The sequence below is a fragment of the Salmo trutta genome, chromosome 3 (assembly GCF_901001165.1).
Source record: "Salmo trutta chromosome 3, fSalTru1.1, whole genome shotgun sequence".
Lineage (NCBI taxonomy): Eukaryota > Metazoa > Chordata > Actinopteri > Salmoniformes > Salmonidae > Salmo > Salmo trutta.
Window position 1 is genome coordinate 50,492,682 of NC_042959.1, and position 15,966 is coordinate 50,508,647.

The following is a 15,966-nucleotide window of genomic DNA, read 5'->3' on the forward strand; positions in this document are numbered from 1 at the left end:
TTCTAAGATGAACTTAGCCATAAGATGCTTTTGGAAACCAGGCCCTGGAGCCTTTCAGTGGTTACTGAAATTCTGGGTTGACCTCTCTTCGTCTGCTTATGGCAACCATTGGTATTTCTATACATCTTTAATACCATTGCCAACTCACTCTTCCATTCCTCAGGATATACTGTATATCATGGGCTTGATTATGCTTCTGGTTCCAAAGAGTGTTTTCTCAAAGTCTGAGAGGCCCCCAAAGAGTATGTATTTTCAGGTATGATTTTAACTGAATGTGTGATTGTTTGGTCAACATGTTCCTAAAAGTATCGACAGACCAGTGACAGTCAGTGCCGTTTAAGATGCGGGAGGAAGATTTGTATTTCTATTATAGCATTTTGGATGATTCTTAATCATATTCCATTCACCTAGTTCAATGTAACAGCGACAGGTTTAGGCTACTACATGATACTCACATTTTCTCTATACCCATCATGAGGTTGCTACAACCTAGCCTATGAATGAAAGTTTACAAAGTAGGTGCACACAAGTCGAGAGACAAATTTGAGTTGACAGACAATGACACATGAACATAAGATGACATTCAATACCGCCTTGAAAACTCTTGCCTGCATCTAGCTGATATAGGGTGTAATCATTAATCCAACAGTTGCAAACGAAAGTTTCTATTGGACACCTTCAGATATTTTAAGAAACTTTTTTCAACAGAATCGGCGGAATGAATACACCCCTGATCAGGTGTAAACACGTTTTATTCCTTCTTGCATCTATGCGCTCTACTCTCATCTCTTCCCTTGTGGACTTCAATGCACAACACATCAGTTTAGCTGTGTGACCAGATGAAAAAAACATTCCAAGCCAAACCGCTACACACATTCCACATCGTTGTCACCATATTAGCTAAAGCAACGTTCTAGTCAGCATAGCTAATAGAACTAAGGCGTTAGTAAACCTGCTACAATCATGCAGTAACGTTACAGTGTACAGTCAGTCAGTCAGCAGTTACACCGGTGGGCCCCTGTGGCAATAAATGAGTACTACCAAAAGCTTACCTTGACTTGGAAGAGTTCCAGTGTTGTGTTGGAAAGTCATAGCCAGCTAGCTAACATAGCAGTTCAGCAGGCTAAACTATGTTAAACCACTAGTGGTTCTTGGGGGGGGGGGGGGGGGGGGGTCAGTGCCCCTGTGACAACAATTTTAGACCCCCTTGTGGCCCCCTAAATGTGGAGTATGAAATTATTTTTACATAACACATTTTTGCTATAGTTTTTTTTTTACATCCTTTATTAGACAGTGGCAACGATGATGATTATGAACATGGTCTTTTGCCTGCTAATGCCTGCAATGCAGTGAAGAAAACGATATGACAACAATAACGCCTAATGTAACTGTCCCCTCTAACAGTACAACTGGCCCCAGCTAGCTGTTGCTAATGCTTCCAGTACTAGATTCATTCTCTGATCCTTTGATTGGGTGGACAACATGTCAGTTCATGCTGCAAAACCTCTGATAGGCTGGAAGACGTCCACCAAAAGTTGTCATGATAGCTGTTTCTAAATCTATGGAATGGGGTGAGAACCATGAGCCTCCTAGGTTTTGTATTGAAGTCACTGTACCCAGAGGAGGGAAGCTAGCTGTCCTTCGGCTACACCATGGTGCTACCCTACAGAGTGCTGTTGAGGCTAATGTAGACCTTTGCAAAACGGTGTGTTTTAATCAATTATTTGATTGATTTGAACCAGACTTCTATTCCCATAATTGTTTTAATTTTTTTTTACTATGAAGGGTTATTGAACCCTATCCACTTCATATTGGCCCATTGTTTGTTTTCATAATCTTACATAGTTGCTGCTACTCAATATGTATTATCTCTGCATAGTCACTTTATCCCTACCTAAATGTATATATTCAAATCTAATTTTATTTGTGATATGCGAGCAATCCCACAGGTGTAGACCTTACCGTGAAATGCTTACATACAAGCTCTTAACCAACAATGCAGTTCAAGAAATAGAGTTAAGAAAATATTTACAAAATAATCAAAAGTAAAAAAAAAAGGTTCAATGTAAATAGTCCGGGTGGCCATTTGATTAATTGTTCAGCAGTCTTATGGCTTGGGGGTAGAAACTGTTAAGGAGCCTTTTGGACCTAGACTTGATGCTCCGGTACCGCTTGCCGTGCGGTAGCAGAGAGAGCAGTCTATGGCTTGGGTGACTGAAATCTTTGACAATTTTTGTGGACTTCCTCTGACGGAAGGCCTGGATGGCAAGAAGCTTGGCCCCAGTGATGTACTGGGCCATACGCACTACCCTTTGTAGCGCCTTACGTTTGGATGCCAAGCGGTTGCCATACCAGACAGTGATGCAACCGGTCAGGATGTTCTTGATGGTGCAGCTGTAGAACCTTTTGCAGATCTGGGGACCCATGCCAAATCTTTTCAGTCTCCTGAGGGGGAAAAGGTGTTGTCGTGCCCTCTTCACGACTGTCTTGGTGTGTTTGGACCATGATAGTTTGTTGGTGATATGGACACCAAGGAACTTGAAACTCAGCTCCACTGCAGCCCTGTCATTAATGGGGGCCTTTTCGGCCCTCCTTTTCCTGTAGTCCACGATCAGCTCCTTTGTCTTGACGTCATCAATGTATTTATTGATAAAGCCGGTGACTGAGGTCGTATACTCCTCAATGCCATTGGATGAATCCCTGAACATATTCCAGTCTGTGCTAGCAAAACAGTCCTGTAGCGTAGCATATTACCTCAGTTACCTCAACTAACCTGTACCCCTGCACATTGACACGGTACCGTCACCCCCTGTATATAGCCTCGTTATTGTTATTTTATTGTGTTACTTTTTTTCTAACTTTAGTTTATTTAAACAATTTGGGCAAATATATTCTTACTTACTTAAAAAAAAAATCTGCGTTGTTGGTTAAGGGCTTGTTGTATTTGTACCGAATACCTGTTGTAATTTTTTTACATAAATAGTTGTTTTCACCTCATGTAAGCGGTTTATAAAGATGAGCTATTCCTTTAATTACACCATGACCTTTACCCTAGTTGACCCAAGAGTGGCTTTGTGTCCGACTGAAATAGTAGGAGCACCAGCTTGTTCTCTGTGATTGGTTACTGGTCACTTTTGCTGACAGTCTTCAATTTCACATAATTTAATTGGTTCCAACAATGGGCGGTCCCGTTTAGACCCGCCTTCTTTCTTTTCAACGAATCGCTGTAAAATATTTCCGACCTTTTTTCCTGCGTTACCGTTCTCCTAGCAGCAGGATGTTATGCTTGCAGTGCGATCGCGGTTTTCTTTTTCAAAATAACAGTCCCCCTGCAGAGACACGCAAACTTCTTTTTTTTTTAGCACAAGTGCAGCAAAACTGTTTTTCACATCATTGCAACCCACTCTGAAAAAATTTATTGATCATTTGACGTATTTTATTTGCAATATTAAATTATTTATCCCAGTATGTTGAAAATTATTGTGTAGGCTATATTTAAAGAAATACACTTTTAATAAAATACAAATATATGTTATTGGAAATACTCAATAGAGTCTGCAAAACTTGAATTGGTCTTGTGCTGGGCAACTGGTTTAATACAGATTACTGGTGACTCCTTACTCCACCCACTCCTTTCACTGCAACACAATGCACGGTAGATGGGATACTTATTGGCTTGTAGAGAGAAAACCTTTCTACCTGTCTCAGCTAAAGTGGGGTGGGAAATATTCAGTAGGGTCTCTACCAACCAAATATGTGTAGTTTTGGAGGGGGACTGCTGCTGGCTGAGAACGAAGTCCTGCTGGGTATGTACAACACTGTCCCACTCCAAAACGAACCATAATATTTGGTTAGTAGAGACCCTGCTGAGTATTTCCCACCCCACTTTAGCTGAAACAGGTAGAAAAGTTATCTCTATGAGCCAATATGTAACCCATGTACAGTCTATTACGGTGTCTTGCATTGGGGGCTATTAGGGGACACACAATAGCCGCCAGTGTCATGTTGTCTTTTTTCATTATTGGTATAAAAATAAATAATCTTAAAACATATTTGGGATTTGTTTTCATAAATTACTCATTGCATTTTCTTGTTGTCACAATAGAAGTGGCTATTGATTACAATTCAATGTCTTTTGAATGAGTTATCCATTTATTTGAAAGGTTGAATTATTTACCATACCGAAGTGACGTTATCATTTGTGCTGCTAGCAGAATACTAGTCTCCTGCTTCTTGGGTGAAGGTTCGTTGCGGTGACTGGGTAGCTAGCTACTGTACTGTATTGCTGAACCGAAGAATCGCTAACAATGTCGCGGGTTCTTGTTGGAGTTAAACGTGTAATTGACTATGCTGTCAAGGTAGCTACTTCCCCACTGTCTTGTATTTAAAAGCAATTCAACATTTCACCTGCAGAATTTTGGTTCGAGACTTCCTATGGCAGCTAGCTAACGTAAGGTGGGTAGATGGATGAAGGGTTAGTTTAGCAAGCTAGCATTCATTGTTTGAATGTCAAGTCTGTTCAACTAACAACCATAACTGCAAGGAAAATACCAAGGTCATTACAGGGTTGTCTAGGTAACAGTTAAGGTTAATTTGTCTAGCGTGCTACTTCTAGATTTGGTAAAACGATAAACGACTGTCAAAATTTAAAAAAGAAAGCTAGCTAACAATGCATTGTCACTGTGTTGTGACAATGTATTGCAAATGTTAAGCTACATGTATAATCATCATTCAGGCGTCATCAGAGTGATTTAAAAACATAAAATCAACTAGGTGTCACAGCATCAGGACAGTTAGATCGGGGTGGCTTGGATAGTGCTAGCCTTCTATCAGATAGTTCCAAGGTAATACTTTTTTGTAAAGGAAGCCTAGCACCATATCTATTACCAGTTATTTCATACTACAGTCTGACCACTCCTGCTTCAGCTGCACCTAACTAGATCCCTGTAGCTGTGTCTCGATGCACTCGGTTAAGCTATGTTTGTACCCTCCCGGTCCCATATACTGCCCCAACTTTTATCAGATGAAGGCAGGCATGAGGGTGGTGTGTGTGTGTGTGTGTGTGTGTATGAGAGAGAGAGAGAGAGAGAGACACCGTCTGGGCCAGTCATGTATTTATGAGGTGACTAATATATATGGGATGGACTTAAGACAGAATTTGGGTGTTTTAAAATGTTTATTTACAATGGCTGTTCAATACTATTGGGTTAGTGGCAGGCTTTCAAAAGTGTTCCAGAATTGGTTTGACTGCCTCACAAATTGAATTGGAAAGCTCTGAGAGCACACCTACATTGGGCCCACAGCAACTTTTTCCAAGTACACAGTGTCCGCACACTCAACTCTGGCACATTGACTGCATGCACTTCATGTCTCCAGCCTCTGTCTTTGTCTGTCTCTCTCTGACCCTTCTGAGTGGCTATCCAGTAGTCACTAATGTTCAGTAGGGCAAAGCTCTTTGAAACTGAATTAGCATTTCTTATTGGAGTTCAGGTAGTCCCACCCTTTTTCAGTCTTTTTTTTTTCCTGTTTGGTGCCTAATGAAGACAACCCTGCTCTCTCCTCTAGATCCGCGTGAAGCCCGACCACAGCGGGGTGGTGACAGATGGCGTCAAGCACTCCATGAACCCCTTCTGTGAGATCGCTGTGGAGGAGGCCGTCAAACTCAAGGAGAAGAAGTTCATCAAAGAGGTGGTGGCCGTCAGCTGTGGGCCCGCGCAAGTAACGGTAAGAGTGACGGAATGCTCTGGCGACACCATTTTGAAGTCGGGTGCATTCAACGATGCAAAACATTTTCCTTATTCTACATGACATTCTACATATCTGTTCTACTCAATTCATTTATATCTTAACGTCCTGTAGTTTTAGGCTTCATTTCTATCCGAACACTCTGTATCATTAGGCTACATCCTCCTTAACAGGCCTTCAATAGCTAACATTTGGAGGGAAGCTTTGGATCTTGTTTCTTCATTAGGATAGCGGTCATGAGTATGTTTTCATTCTATTGTAAGAAGGATTCTGCAGATGGTCACCTCCAACTTGATTGTGTTAATGATTGTATTATTCTGTCATTGTTCTCAGATGGTGTTCTTATATAATTTTGAGAACCCTACCGCTCGTGTGTGTGTGTGTGTGTGTGTGTGTGTGTGTGTGTGTGTGTGTGTGTGTGTGTGTGTGTGTGTGTGTGTGTGTAGGAGACCATCCGTACTGCACTGGCCATGGGGTGTGACCGCGGCATCCACGTGGAGGTCTCAGGAAAAGACTACGAGGCCATGGGACCCCTGCAGATCTCCAAGATCTTTGCTGCCCTAGCCAAGAAGGAGGAGGCCTCACTCGTCATCCTGGGCAAACAGGTCATCCGATGCAATAGATTGCGCCACTGCCACACCAATGCCAGTTGACTTTGAAATCGAACCTCATGAACTCATGTAATGCTCACTGATTGTGTTGGTATTTTTTGACAGGCCATTGATGATGACTGTAACCAGACAGGTCAGATGACGGCAGCCTTGTTAGACTGGCCTCAGGTCAGTAGTGGTTTCTTCTTGTTGTAACCCTTTTTCTCAGCAGGAATCACTAAACTGATCTCAGAGCATAGAGGCCTTGTTTACTGTTAACTGCTGACTTGGATACCATTGTAGTCCGGACCAGGACCTTTTCTCATGGTCTTTATAAGCATTAGCATATCGACGTAATGTCAGGTGAAGAGACCAGCTGAACTAGCAGGCCTTAGATTATGTCGCTACAGTCAACACAGTCTGCACTGAAAAGTAGACCAAAGGCCAAATGAAGGGCAAAATTAGGGTGTATTTACATGGTTAAACCACCAGATGTCACACTTGGATTGCCTCGTGGCCTACAATGGGTTTGCAATTGTCAGGTAACATAGGAAAGAAGGCTTTGTTTTAGTTGTAAATTAATTTGATCATTTCAGATAATATTTAATCTCAATGTGGATTATGACATCTACTAAATGTAGGACCTCTCATTCTTGCAGGGCACATTTGCCTCTGAGGTGACCATCGATGGGGAAAAGGTGAAGGTGGTGAGGGAAATCGATGGTGGTCTAGAGACCATCAAAATCAGCATGCCAGCCGTCCTCACAGCAGACCTTCGACTCAACACCCCCAGATACGCCACCCTGCCAAACATCATGGTAATACACACAATGTACATTTCCTCACAAAGTGTACACACACACACACACACATAGCACTTTAATTTCTCATCTCCTTCTCCCTCCACCTCCCAGAAAGCCAAGAAGAAGAAGATAGCCAACATGAAACCAGCAGACCTGGGGGTGGACATGGTGTCGCGAATGGAGGTGTTGAGCGTGGACGAACCCCCAACGAGACTGGCCGGAGTGAAGGTGGAGACGGTGGATGACCTGGTCGCCAAACTCAAGGCTAACGGAACAATCTAGAGGCCCTGTGGGAGCCAAAGGGAGAGTGCAGGGGACACACAGAGGGGTGAGTCTCAATACCTAAAAACAGTATGACTGTTTGAGATAGTATTTGTAACCCATTAGAAAATGTCAGAGCACTGATGAATTTCATGTTCATGTAACAACTTACCCTTGTGAATGGTGAGAGAAATTTTCATTTTTGGGGAATCTGCTTCTTCCACCAAATTGCCTCAACTGTAAACGCAGACCTTTGCCATAGTGTGCTGTACTTGACCAAGCTCAGTGTTTCTGTTTCTATTTGACTGTAATATGTAATTTCCCCCTTTCATTTTGCAGGTCTCTGTTTGAGAGATGTAACAAAGTAATTTAGCAAACGTGGAGGACTGGTTGCATAAGGCAGAACCCATCGCCACCCGGCCCTCTGTGTTTAACTCTGACTTCCATGATAGTAGCCTACTGACCTGGAATAAAGAGATACTGAGAAACACTGTCCTATAGGAACCCACACAGCCCAGAGGGTGAAGAAGAAGAGGGTCTGTTGTTATTGTGCAATTTAATTCACATGGTACATCTGTATTGTAATTAATGTATCTTCTCTGTGAGTAGAGGTAACTAGGAATGGAGGACCTAGACTCAAAAAATGCACAACTTCCAAGCCAGTAATATAAGTCAGTAACTTTTTCACCCATGTTTCTGTATGTGTTGCACTATACATTCAAGAGTGTCACAATAACATTTTCATCTGTAACATGGACCTATGAAAACCCTACATTGACACATCTGGGCTATGCAGTTTGAGTTGGATGCTATGTGTAAATAAGAACCCAAAGTTGCCGAGCTGAATGTGCATTCAGGGTTCGTGATATGTCTACTGACTTGGTTTGTATAAAGTTTATATAAATATCATTATTTCTGGGTTGGGTGGCAGCTCTGGTTGGACAGTGTCTCTCAGTAGATGTGGGAAAATGATTTTAAAAAACACACGCAAAGTTGACTCTTTACCATAAGCGCCTCTTCTGTTCAGATTGTACAGCATCCTACCATAACAATAAAGGTATCTTTCATATCTACATCTGCTGTTTTCCACTGTCATTCTATGTTGTATTTTGTCTTTCCACATCATTATTTTGGTTTTAAGATAGTCTCTTGAGTAGCGTGAACCAGGGGGCTGTTCAAAGCCACGACGAAGTCTGCTCAAAACAAAAGTTGTGCATCCTAGGCTAGTGGTACATTGGAGTAATTAGTGGGATTCTGTTTTTATATGCAAAAGTGATTGCTTTTGATAAAATTGCCTTCCCAATGAAAAAAGCTTGTTTGATAATTCCAAATAACATTATTTTATGGAAAAGAGATGTATGTTTCTAGATGATGCACTGTGCTGCTTTGTTGACAACCTGACCATGCGGCATAGATTACTGTTCGATTTGAGAACAGCTTTTGCCCGTTCACGTCACGGGCCATTGACGGGTGCACTGCAGCTCAGGTTAATATAACTCCCTCAATGGAACTATACTATTTCAGTGGTAACCAATAACTGGAAAAGCTGTGTGTGATTGGCCCACTCCTCATTCCTTGGGACCAGATACCAAGGTTGTGTCCAGAGAGGAAGAGGCCAAACTCGGCGGGATATCTTTCTCCCTCCAGCAGGTGGCGTTTTTGTATTGAGGATAATGAGTGTCGAATTTGGTCAACAACAAATTATGGTTTATTTGCTACGTGAGGTGTATTTGATCAAATAGAAGTTACAAATCTTAAATTATTACGAGTGTACCGATAAGTAGGAAACGCGACACCCCGGCAACTTTGAGAAAAAACACTTTAAATCGGAGTTGTCTCAATGGCTGGCTATTCATGGCATGAAGCTAGTAGCATAGCATCCCCATTGAATACAGGCGGTTGACGTCAACAACCCTCCTCGAATATTCAAAAGAGATCACATGATTGAGATGTATCCACCAATCCAAAGAAAGGATAGGCGAGAGCTAAGCAGCCCAGCGGTGTTGCTTTGTGAACAACAACTCCGGTTGTTAAGGCGGGGAGATCTTTGGTTTCTCCCGGAGGACAAGTGCAATAGGTGATGGAAATAATGCAGTCCAACCGGTTACCTTTCATTAATCGGGTTATTCTGTTACAATAGACCTGAAACACTGGTAAATCACAAGCCTACACCTTTTTATTTTGTGTCAACGTCTAGGTGACTGCCCAATAAATCATATTCCTGTTTGGTTGAATATGCCATCCTAGACTAGTTTACCTGTAGATATTGCTATAGTAAAGGACTGTCCCACCTCAAAGCTCAACAAGCAGTCACTTTTGCAGTGTTTATTGAAAGTTTGCCTGTAAAAGTAAAGCCCACGTTTACCAATATTTTACCAATCAAGGCTTTGACATCGACACAGGTGAATTGCTCTCGAATCTTGATAACAGATAACCCGGACAGCTCGACAGTGAAGCAAGGTTGAGCGCAACAGAGGACACAACGCAGGAGCGATTGTATTACATCAGTTGTCCATCGAACTTTCACAAGGACTCTAACCAGATTTTTTTTTGTGGTATCTTAATAGAAAGCTAAAATGTGGAATATTTTTATGTGAAAGCTGTGGGCAATTTATGGTTTCGGATTTCGTGGATTCCTCTTTGAAGTAAAAAAAAACATGTCCTCGCACCAGTTTGGTGTCCACAAATGGCACATTTTTAAGTTGACTCTATTGATATTTGTGATTGGAGGTAAGTTTCAATTTATCATGCTGTTTAATTTTGTATGTCACATGCCAATAAACAAAACTACCCTGCTTCATATAGGTCTACACCAAACAAATTATTGATTCACCTAATTAACTTCGCAATAAATTGTGACCATAAAGAATGTCTCACGAGATGATTGAGATCCTATTTTTGTGTAGGATTTAGTTACAATTTGTGACCCTTAATCAACTTTGTATTCATGTTAACATTTCCATTCATTATTTGCTTCATCATGATCAACTACAGGTGTAAACTGTGATTTGACCATCTCTCCCCTGGGACCCTCACTGGTCAACGCCACTGTTGGCAGCAATGTGACACTGGTAGTGACCATCAGTGGTGCACTTGACCCTGTGGTCACATGGAATATGGGGAGTTTACCTGTGGTTACCTGGACCCTTGGCTCCAGTGTTGCACCAGACATAGCCGTCATTCACCGTAATGTGCTGAAGATTGAGACTGATGGGTCCCTCACCTTCCGAAATGTGTCATTTCTCTACAGTAACACCTACACTGTGGAGATAGTCAAGTCTGGATTAAAAACTGTCTCAGCCACATTTGTGCTGAAGGTCTATGGTGAGTATTGGGCATTTGGTGCCAGTTTCCCAGACCCAGATAAATCATATTCCTTTACTAAAAAGCAGTTTCAATAGATATTCTCCTTTGAGCACACCTTTTAGTTGAATATTACACATTTTAGTTGAATATTAGACTTCATGTAGAGTTTGGTCATGTTAGGATCACATGTAAGTTTCTTTTACCCGTTCAAGGAATTATGTAGCTACATTGACCTCCTCACCATGGAGAAGCAATATGGTTTGTCCATCCATCTGTGTCCTTTACCCCAACTGTTGCTCTCCTTTCTGCTTTCAGACTACATCCAGAACGTGTCTGTGAACACAGAGCCTGCCAATGCCATAGAGGGAGCCGAAAAGTTCACTTTGCAGTATAGCACACTGCAGGGTGAGGCCGACCAGTGCAGGTGGTACTTTAAGGGTGTGGAGGTACAGAACAACTCTCACTACACAGTGGGCCAGAAGAGCCTGGTCATCAATCAGCCCAACCGGAAGGACACAGGACCTTACACCTTGGTCTTGACCAACCCTTCCAGCACCGTCACATATCATAGGAATATAACTGTTCTCTGTAAGAAGGACTAGTTGAATGTCGCCTTATTTGTCCAAAGCATTAGTCTGAACATTACTTGTATTCTACTTTATTAGTTATTTTCTGTCTCGTGCACCTGTAATTACTTGCATGTCTCTAGTTTTGTAGTTGAATCCTTTAACTTAATCCTTTACTGAAAGCAACAACATGTTTCCCTGTCTCACAAATCCACTTTACCACTGCACGTCTTTATTTCCTTCTACTCCTCTATATGGAACACGCATGTGGAAATGGCAATAGTCCTCCTCACTTTCTTACTCTTCTACCCTACACTGAACAAAAAATGCTACCACAAATGACATCCACTTTAACCAGCCATTTGATGACACCGATATGCCCTTAAATGGTCATCTGACTTCCCTTTCCACTACCTGTCGTCTCCCGTAGATGGACCAGACGAGCCCGTGCTTGGAGCCAGTCCGTCCCAGGCCTTCTTTGTTTCCGGAGATTCCCTCTCTCTCTCCTGTCAGGCCGAGGGGGTTCCCCAACCCTCCGCCTCCTGGATGTTTGGGGGTCAGACCCTGCCCGTTTCCCAAGGAGGAAGTCTCAATCTGACCAATGTCCAAACTAGCCAGGGGGGCATATACACCTGTGTGCTGGTCAATGTGAACACTGGAGCGCAGCGCAAGAGGAACTTGACGGTCAACGTTTATGGTAGAGTATTAGCGTCTGTTGAGGGGGTAATACGGTACACTTGTTTTGTGTTTGATATCATTGATCTTAGCGTAAGAGGTCTTGAAACATCTGGACGGACCATTGTGCCTGTGCTACACATAACCTGTGTGTGTGCGCCAAACCAATAAGCTTTTTGCATTTATTTAGGGTGCAAGTGTTCTAATTTCCCTGCCCCCCCTTGTCTTTCTACCATCACAGAGAGCCCGACAGCCAGCCCACTGTGCTCAGTCACTGCAGTGAACGGAAATGTCGATCTGCAGTTCCACTGCAGGTGGCCAGGAGGCACCCCAGAAGCCCTGCTGTCCTTTCCTGCCTTGACCAACACCACCAGCGGTGCTGGAGACTTCAGCCTGACCATGCCTGCCTCTCAGGACCTCAATGGGAAAATGGTCTTCTGTAGGGCCAATCATCCCCTCCATCAGACACAGTGCAATATTACTGCCAGTGAGTTACTTATTCCCTATTCCATACTAGACTATGTAAGGTCCAGGCATTTTACAGGTCTGCACAACAAACAGAATGTTTGAGGATCACACAGTGTAACTAGTGGTCTCATTCCTCCTTAGCTGGTCCTGCAAATTTTTTACCGATGGTCTTGACCACAGTGGACCGAGAGGGTAAAATAGTGGTCACCATCCACTGCAACAGCGAGGCCACGCCCAAGGCTATGGTCACATGGTCCAAAGGCACCGAGCTCTTAGCCAATGGGTTGCAGTACCAGATCAGCGTGGACACTGCGCAGCTCAGCATCCATGATTTTAACTCCAGCACCGCTCAGCTCTACACTTACACCTGTAACTGCAGCAACCCACTGGGCAACAATGGAAAAAAGACTCAGTTACTGGGTATGTCATCGACCAGTTTCTCGGGTGGTGGTTAGCAGCATGTTTCTCTTGGGTCATGGATAGAGTTAGAGCGGAATACATGGTGTTGTTTACTTAGTGGGTCACCGTGAAATTCGAAAGGCTTTATGTAAGAAATTGTGATCCACTGTTATAGTAGTGTTTTACGCTATACAGTAGTTACAGCATGTGGTTAAACATGCATAATGTGATCTCTGTGCTGAGCACTGGGAAGGAGTTGTACTGATTTGAAATGACTGGAGAATCAGATGTTACCTGAAAGTTCTAGAGCAGCACAATGGGGTCTTAGACTGTGTAAAGAAAAACATTATTTTTTTTTTGTTTTACATAAAGCTCCATAGTCTTCCCCTCACCCCTCTCTCCAGGCCCCACCATCTCAGATTCCAGTCTTTTCCCTAATCAAGATGGAACCATCGTCACAATGACGTGGGAGGTCCCTCCCACCTCTCTGATTACAGGTAAAGCTGCCGACGTACCTATTCTCACAAATGTTCCTGTAAAAACAATATTGTCAGAATCTAAGAATAGTATTTTCCACAATTTAGGCATTGTTATTTGACAACATGGGAACCTCCCCAATTTTCAACCTTTTGGTTAAAATTATTTGGATCTCACTGCTGAACTACTAGACCTCACATATACTGCAGCTGGGAAAAGATACAAATCCAAACACAGTAGATGGGGGTGTACTGTAAATATTGCTTAATGTCTGAGACCATCTGGACTATCCGGCTTTGTTCTAGAGTGCACAATGCTTTGGTGTGAGGAACTGATATTGTAGCCTAATAGGTCTTAACCAATTTTGTTTTAAATGAGCCTGCTTTTTTTGATGCTATTTTCCTTTTATGTCGTTTTGGGTCTATAAGTCTGTCTTCAAGCAGTTGGCTGAGAACCTTGTATAATACTACTCAGTAGTGACAGCTTCGGGATACAATTTGACATTTTTAAATGGTTTTCTATGACTCTTGACTGTAGTTAATGTCAAATTATATGGAACATCCCTTTAAGTACTGCTCAACACTGGTTTCTGTCCCTCCGTTGCTTTGAAGGCTTTGACATCCAGATGAGCGGACCAGACCTCCTAACTGTCACTAAAAATGGCAGCCGAAGGAAAAGATCCACAGAGGGATTCCGGAGCATTCAGCAGAGGTCCGGTTCCTCCCGGAAAACTGATATCTCTGTTCTGGATCCCAAATCCACATACTACTTCCGGGTCATCCCCGTTGCTGGCAGAACTCAGGGGGAACCATCAGCGGTGCAGAGAATTGGACCCGGTATTTGAACTGACTTGGATAACATTCCTACTCAGATCGTTTGGAGGCTGCTAATCTGGTTGCCACTTACTAGTAGGCTTGGCGTTGTTCCATGTGAAGCAATTAATTTATTTCTTCATAAGCTAGTCTGTTGTGTTGTTGAAAGAGACTGGGGAATGAGCTGGATGTTAACATAAAGGTAAACTTCTACATGATACTGGTAAAGTTATAGTCAACATTATGCTTTCATGTCACCTTTCACGCATCAGTGAAAGGCTCTGTGAGTACTGCTCTAACAGATTGTACTGTGTCTGTGCTGGTATGACAGGTGGTCTGAGCAGACCACAGATTATAGGCCTCGCTGCCGGGATCCCCTGTAGCCTCCTCTTCCTCCTCCTCCTCATCGGCCTCATATATCTCTGTGTCTACTGCTGCAAGAAGAAACGTAGGAGCACTACTCTCAATCCCCTGATGTTCCTTCCATTTTTATTATCACATCCGGAATCAAGTGGTTTTCACTCTAAAATGGTGTTTCTGTTTCATAGGTGAACAGAACAGATATCCCGTGCCCAGAGCTGTAGACAAGGTAATGTCAGTAACTGGGGAAATTTGTTATTGCGCAAATGTCATGTTCCTACCAGTATTGTAGAACTCTTTTCCCACCCCACCCCATGCAGGTGGTGTCAACCCAACCAGACGTAAACACTCCCAACCACCTTCTGACTGGAGGACTCAAACCACTGCCTGATTACAACAGAATAACATCACAGGCGGTAATTCACCCCGCCTTGTCATGACGTATACACTTACAAAATATCTGAAGTACACATCAGGGCCCGTATTCACCAAGCATAGATGAGTAGGAGTGCTGATCTAGGATCAGTTTTGCCTTTTAAACCATAATGAATAAGACTTCTACTCTGAGACGCTTTGTGAATATGGGCCCTGTGGAATTGCTACTGGGTTAGAACTGTTATATAGAAATGTAGGAGAGTGACACAAGATGTCTATTCAGAAATGATTTACCAGCCATGCTTTGTATCTATCTTTTCCAGGCTCCGGCTGAGCAGTCAATCCCTCTCCCCACGTTTGTCGCTCCTCCCCCTGTGAGAACTGCCACAATTGTGTAAACGGTATAAAACTGTTATTTTCACCGTGATGTGCAATATTTTATGTCCAAAATGTTTTCATGTTTTCTATTCTTAATATTATTTTATCACTAATGTGAAAAGCTCTTATGTATGCGAGGTTGATTTAATATGGGGATATGTTGCTCTCTGTAACTGCAGAACTGACTGGTGTTTCTTAATCAAGATTGTGTTTCTGCTTCAACCAAATTGAATATACATGTATATCCGAACGCCAATCTCTGTGATCAGCAAACTTTGTACTGATATATTTATTTTAAATAAATCTTATAAAAATGACAGTCTATTGTATAGAAACACCGAGTGTACATAACATAATGAACACCTGCTCTTTCCATGACATAGACTGACCAGGTCAATCCAGGTGAAAGCTATGATCCTTTATTGATAACACTTGTTAAATCCACTTCAATCAGTGTAGACTAAGGAGAGGAGACAGGTTAAAGAAGGATTTTTAAGCCTTGAGACAAGGATTGTGTATGTGTGCCATTCGAAGGGTGAATGGCAAAACAAAAGCTTTAAGTGCCTTTGAAACGGGGTATGGTAATAGTTGCCAGGCACACTGGTTTGTGTCAAGAAATGCAACGCTGCTAGGGTTTTTCAAACTCAACCGTTTCCTGTGTGTTTCAAGAGTGGTCCACCACCTAAAGGACATCCAGCCAACTTGACACAACTGTGGGAAGCATTGGAGTCAACATGAGCCAGCATGAGTT

At 42.6% G+C, this 15,966-nt stretch overlaps 2 protein-coding genes across 3 annotated transcripts; both read left to right on the forward strand.

Annotated features, from left to right (window-relative positions):
* Positions 1–4,213: 4,213 nt before the first annotated feature.
* Positions 4,214–8,474, forward strand: LOC115177258 (electron transfer flavoprotein subunit beta). Of its 2 annotated transcripts, none has more exons than XM_029737874.1 (7): positions 4,214–4,358; positions 5,566–5,724; positions 6,192–6,350; positions 6,462–6,524; positions 6,995–7,153; positions 7,250–7,466; positions 7,739–8,474. In XM_029737874.1, exons 1-6 carry the CDS (start codon positions 4,308–4,310, stop codon positions 7,418–7,420), a joined length of 762 nt encoding a protein of 253 aa, XP_029593734.1. In that variant the 5' UTR covers positions 4,214–4,307; the 3' UTR covers positions 7,421–7,466; positions 7,739–8,474. The 2 variants fall into 2 exon arrangements, with proteins under 2 accessions (XP_029593734.1, XP_029593743.1); XM_029737883.1 differs by having other exon boundaries at positions 4,321–4,455.
* vsig10l (V-set and immunoglobulin domain containing 10 like) lies at positions 8,043–15,534 on the forward strand. The gene is made up of 13 exons (XM_029718632.1): positions 8,043–8,070; positions 10,102–10,129; positions 10,650–10,723; positions 11,021–11,293; positions 11,702–11,968; positions 12,188–12,433; positions 12,556–12,834; positions 13,218–13,310; positions 13,902–14,126; positions 14,434–14,550; positions 14,651–14,691; positions 14,783–14,878; positions 15,161–15,534. Exons 1-13 carry the CDS (start codon positions 8,043–8,045, stop codon positions 15,233–15,235), a joined length of 1,842 nt encoding a protein of 613 aa, XP_029574492.1. The 3' UTR covers positions 15,236–15,534.
* The last annotated feature ends 432 nt before the right edge of the window (positions 15,535–15,966 follow it).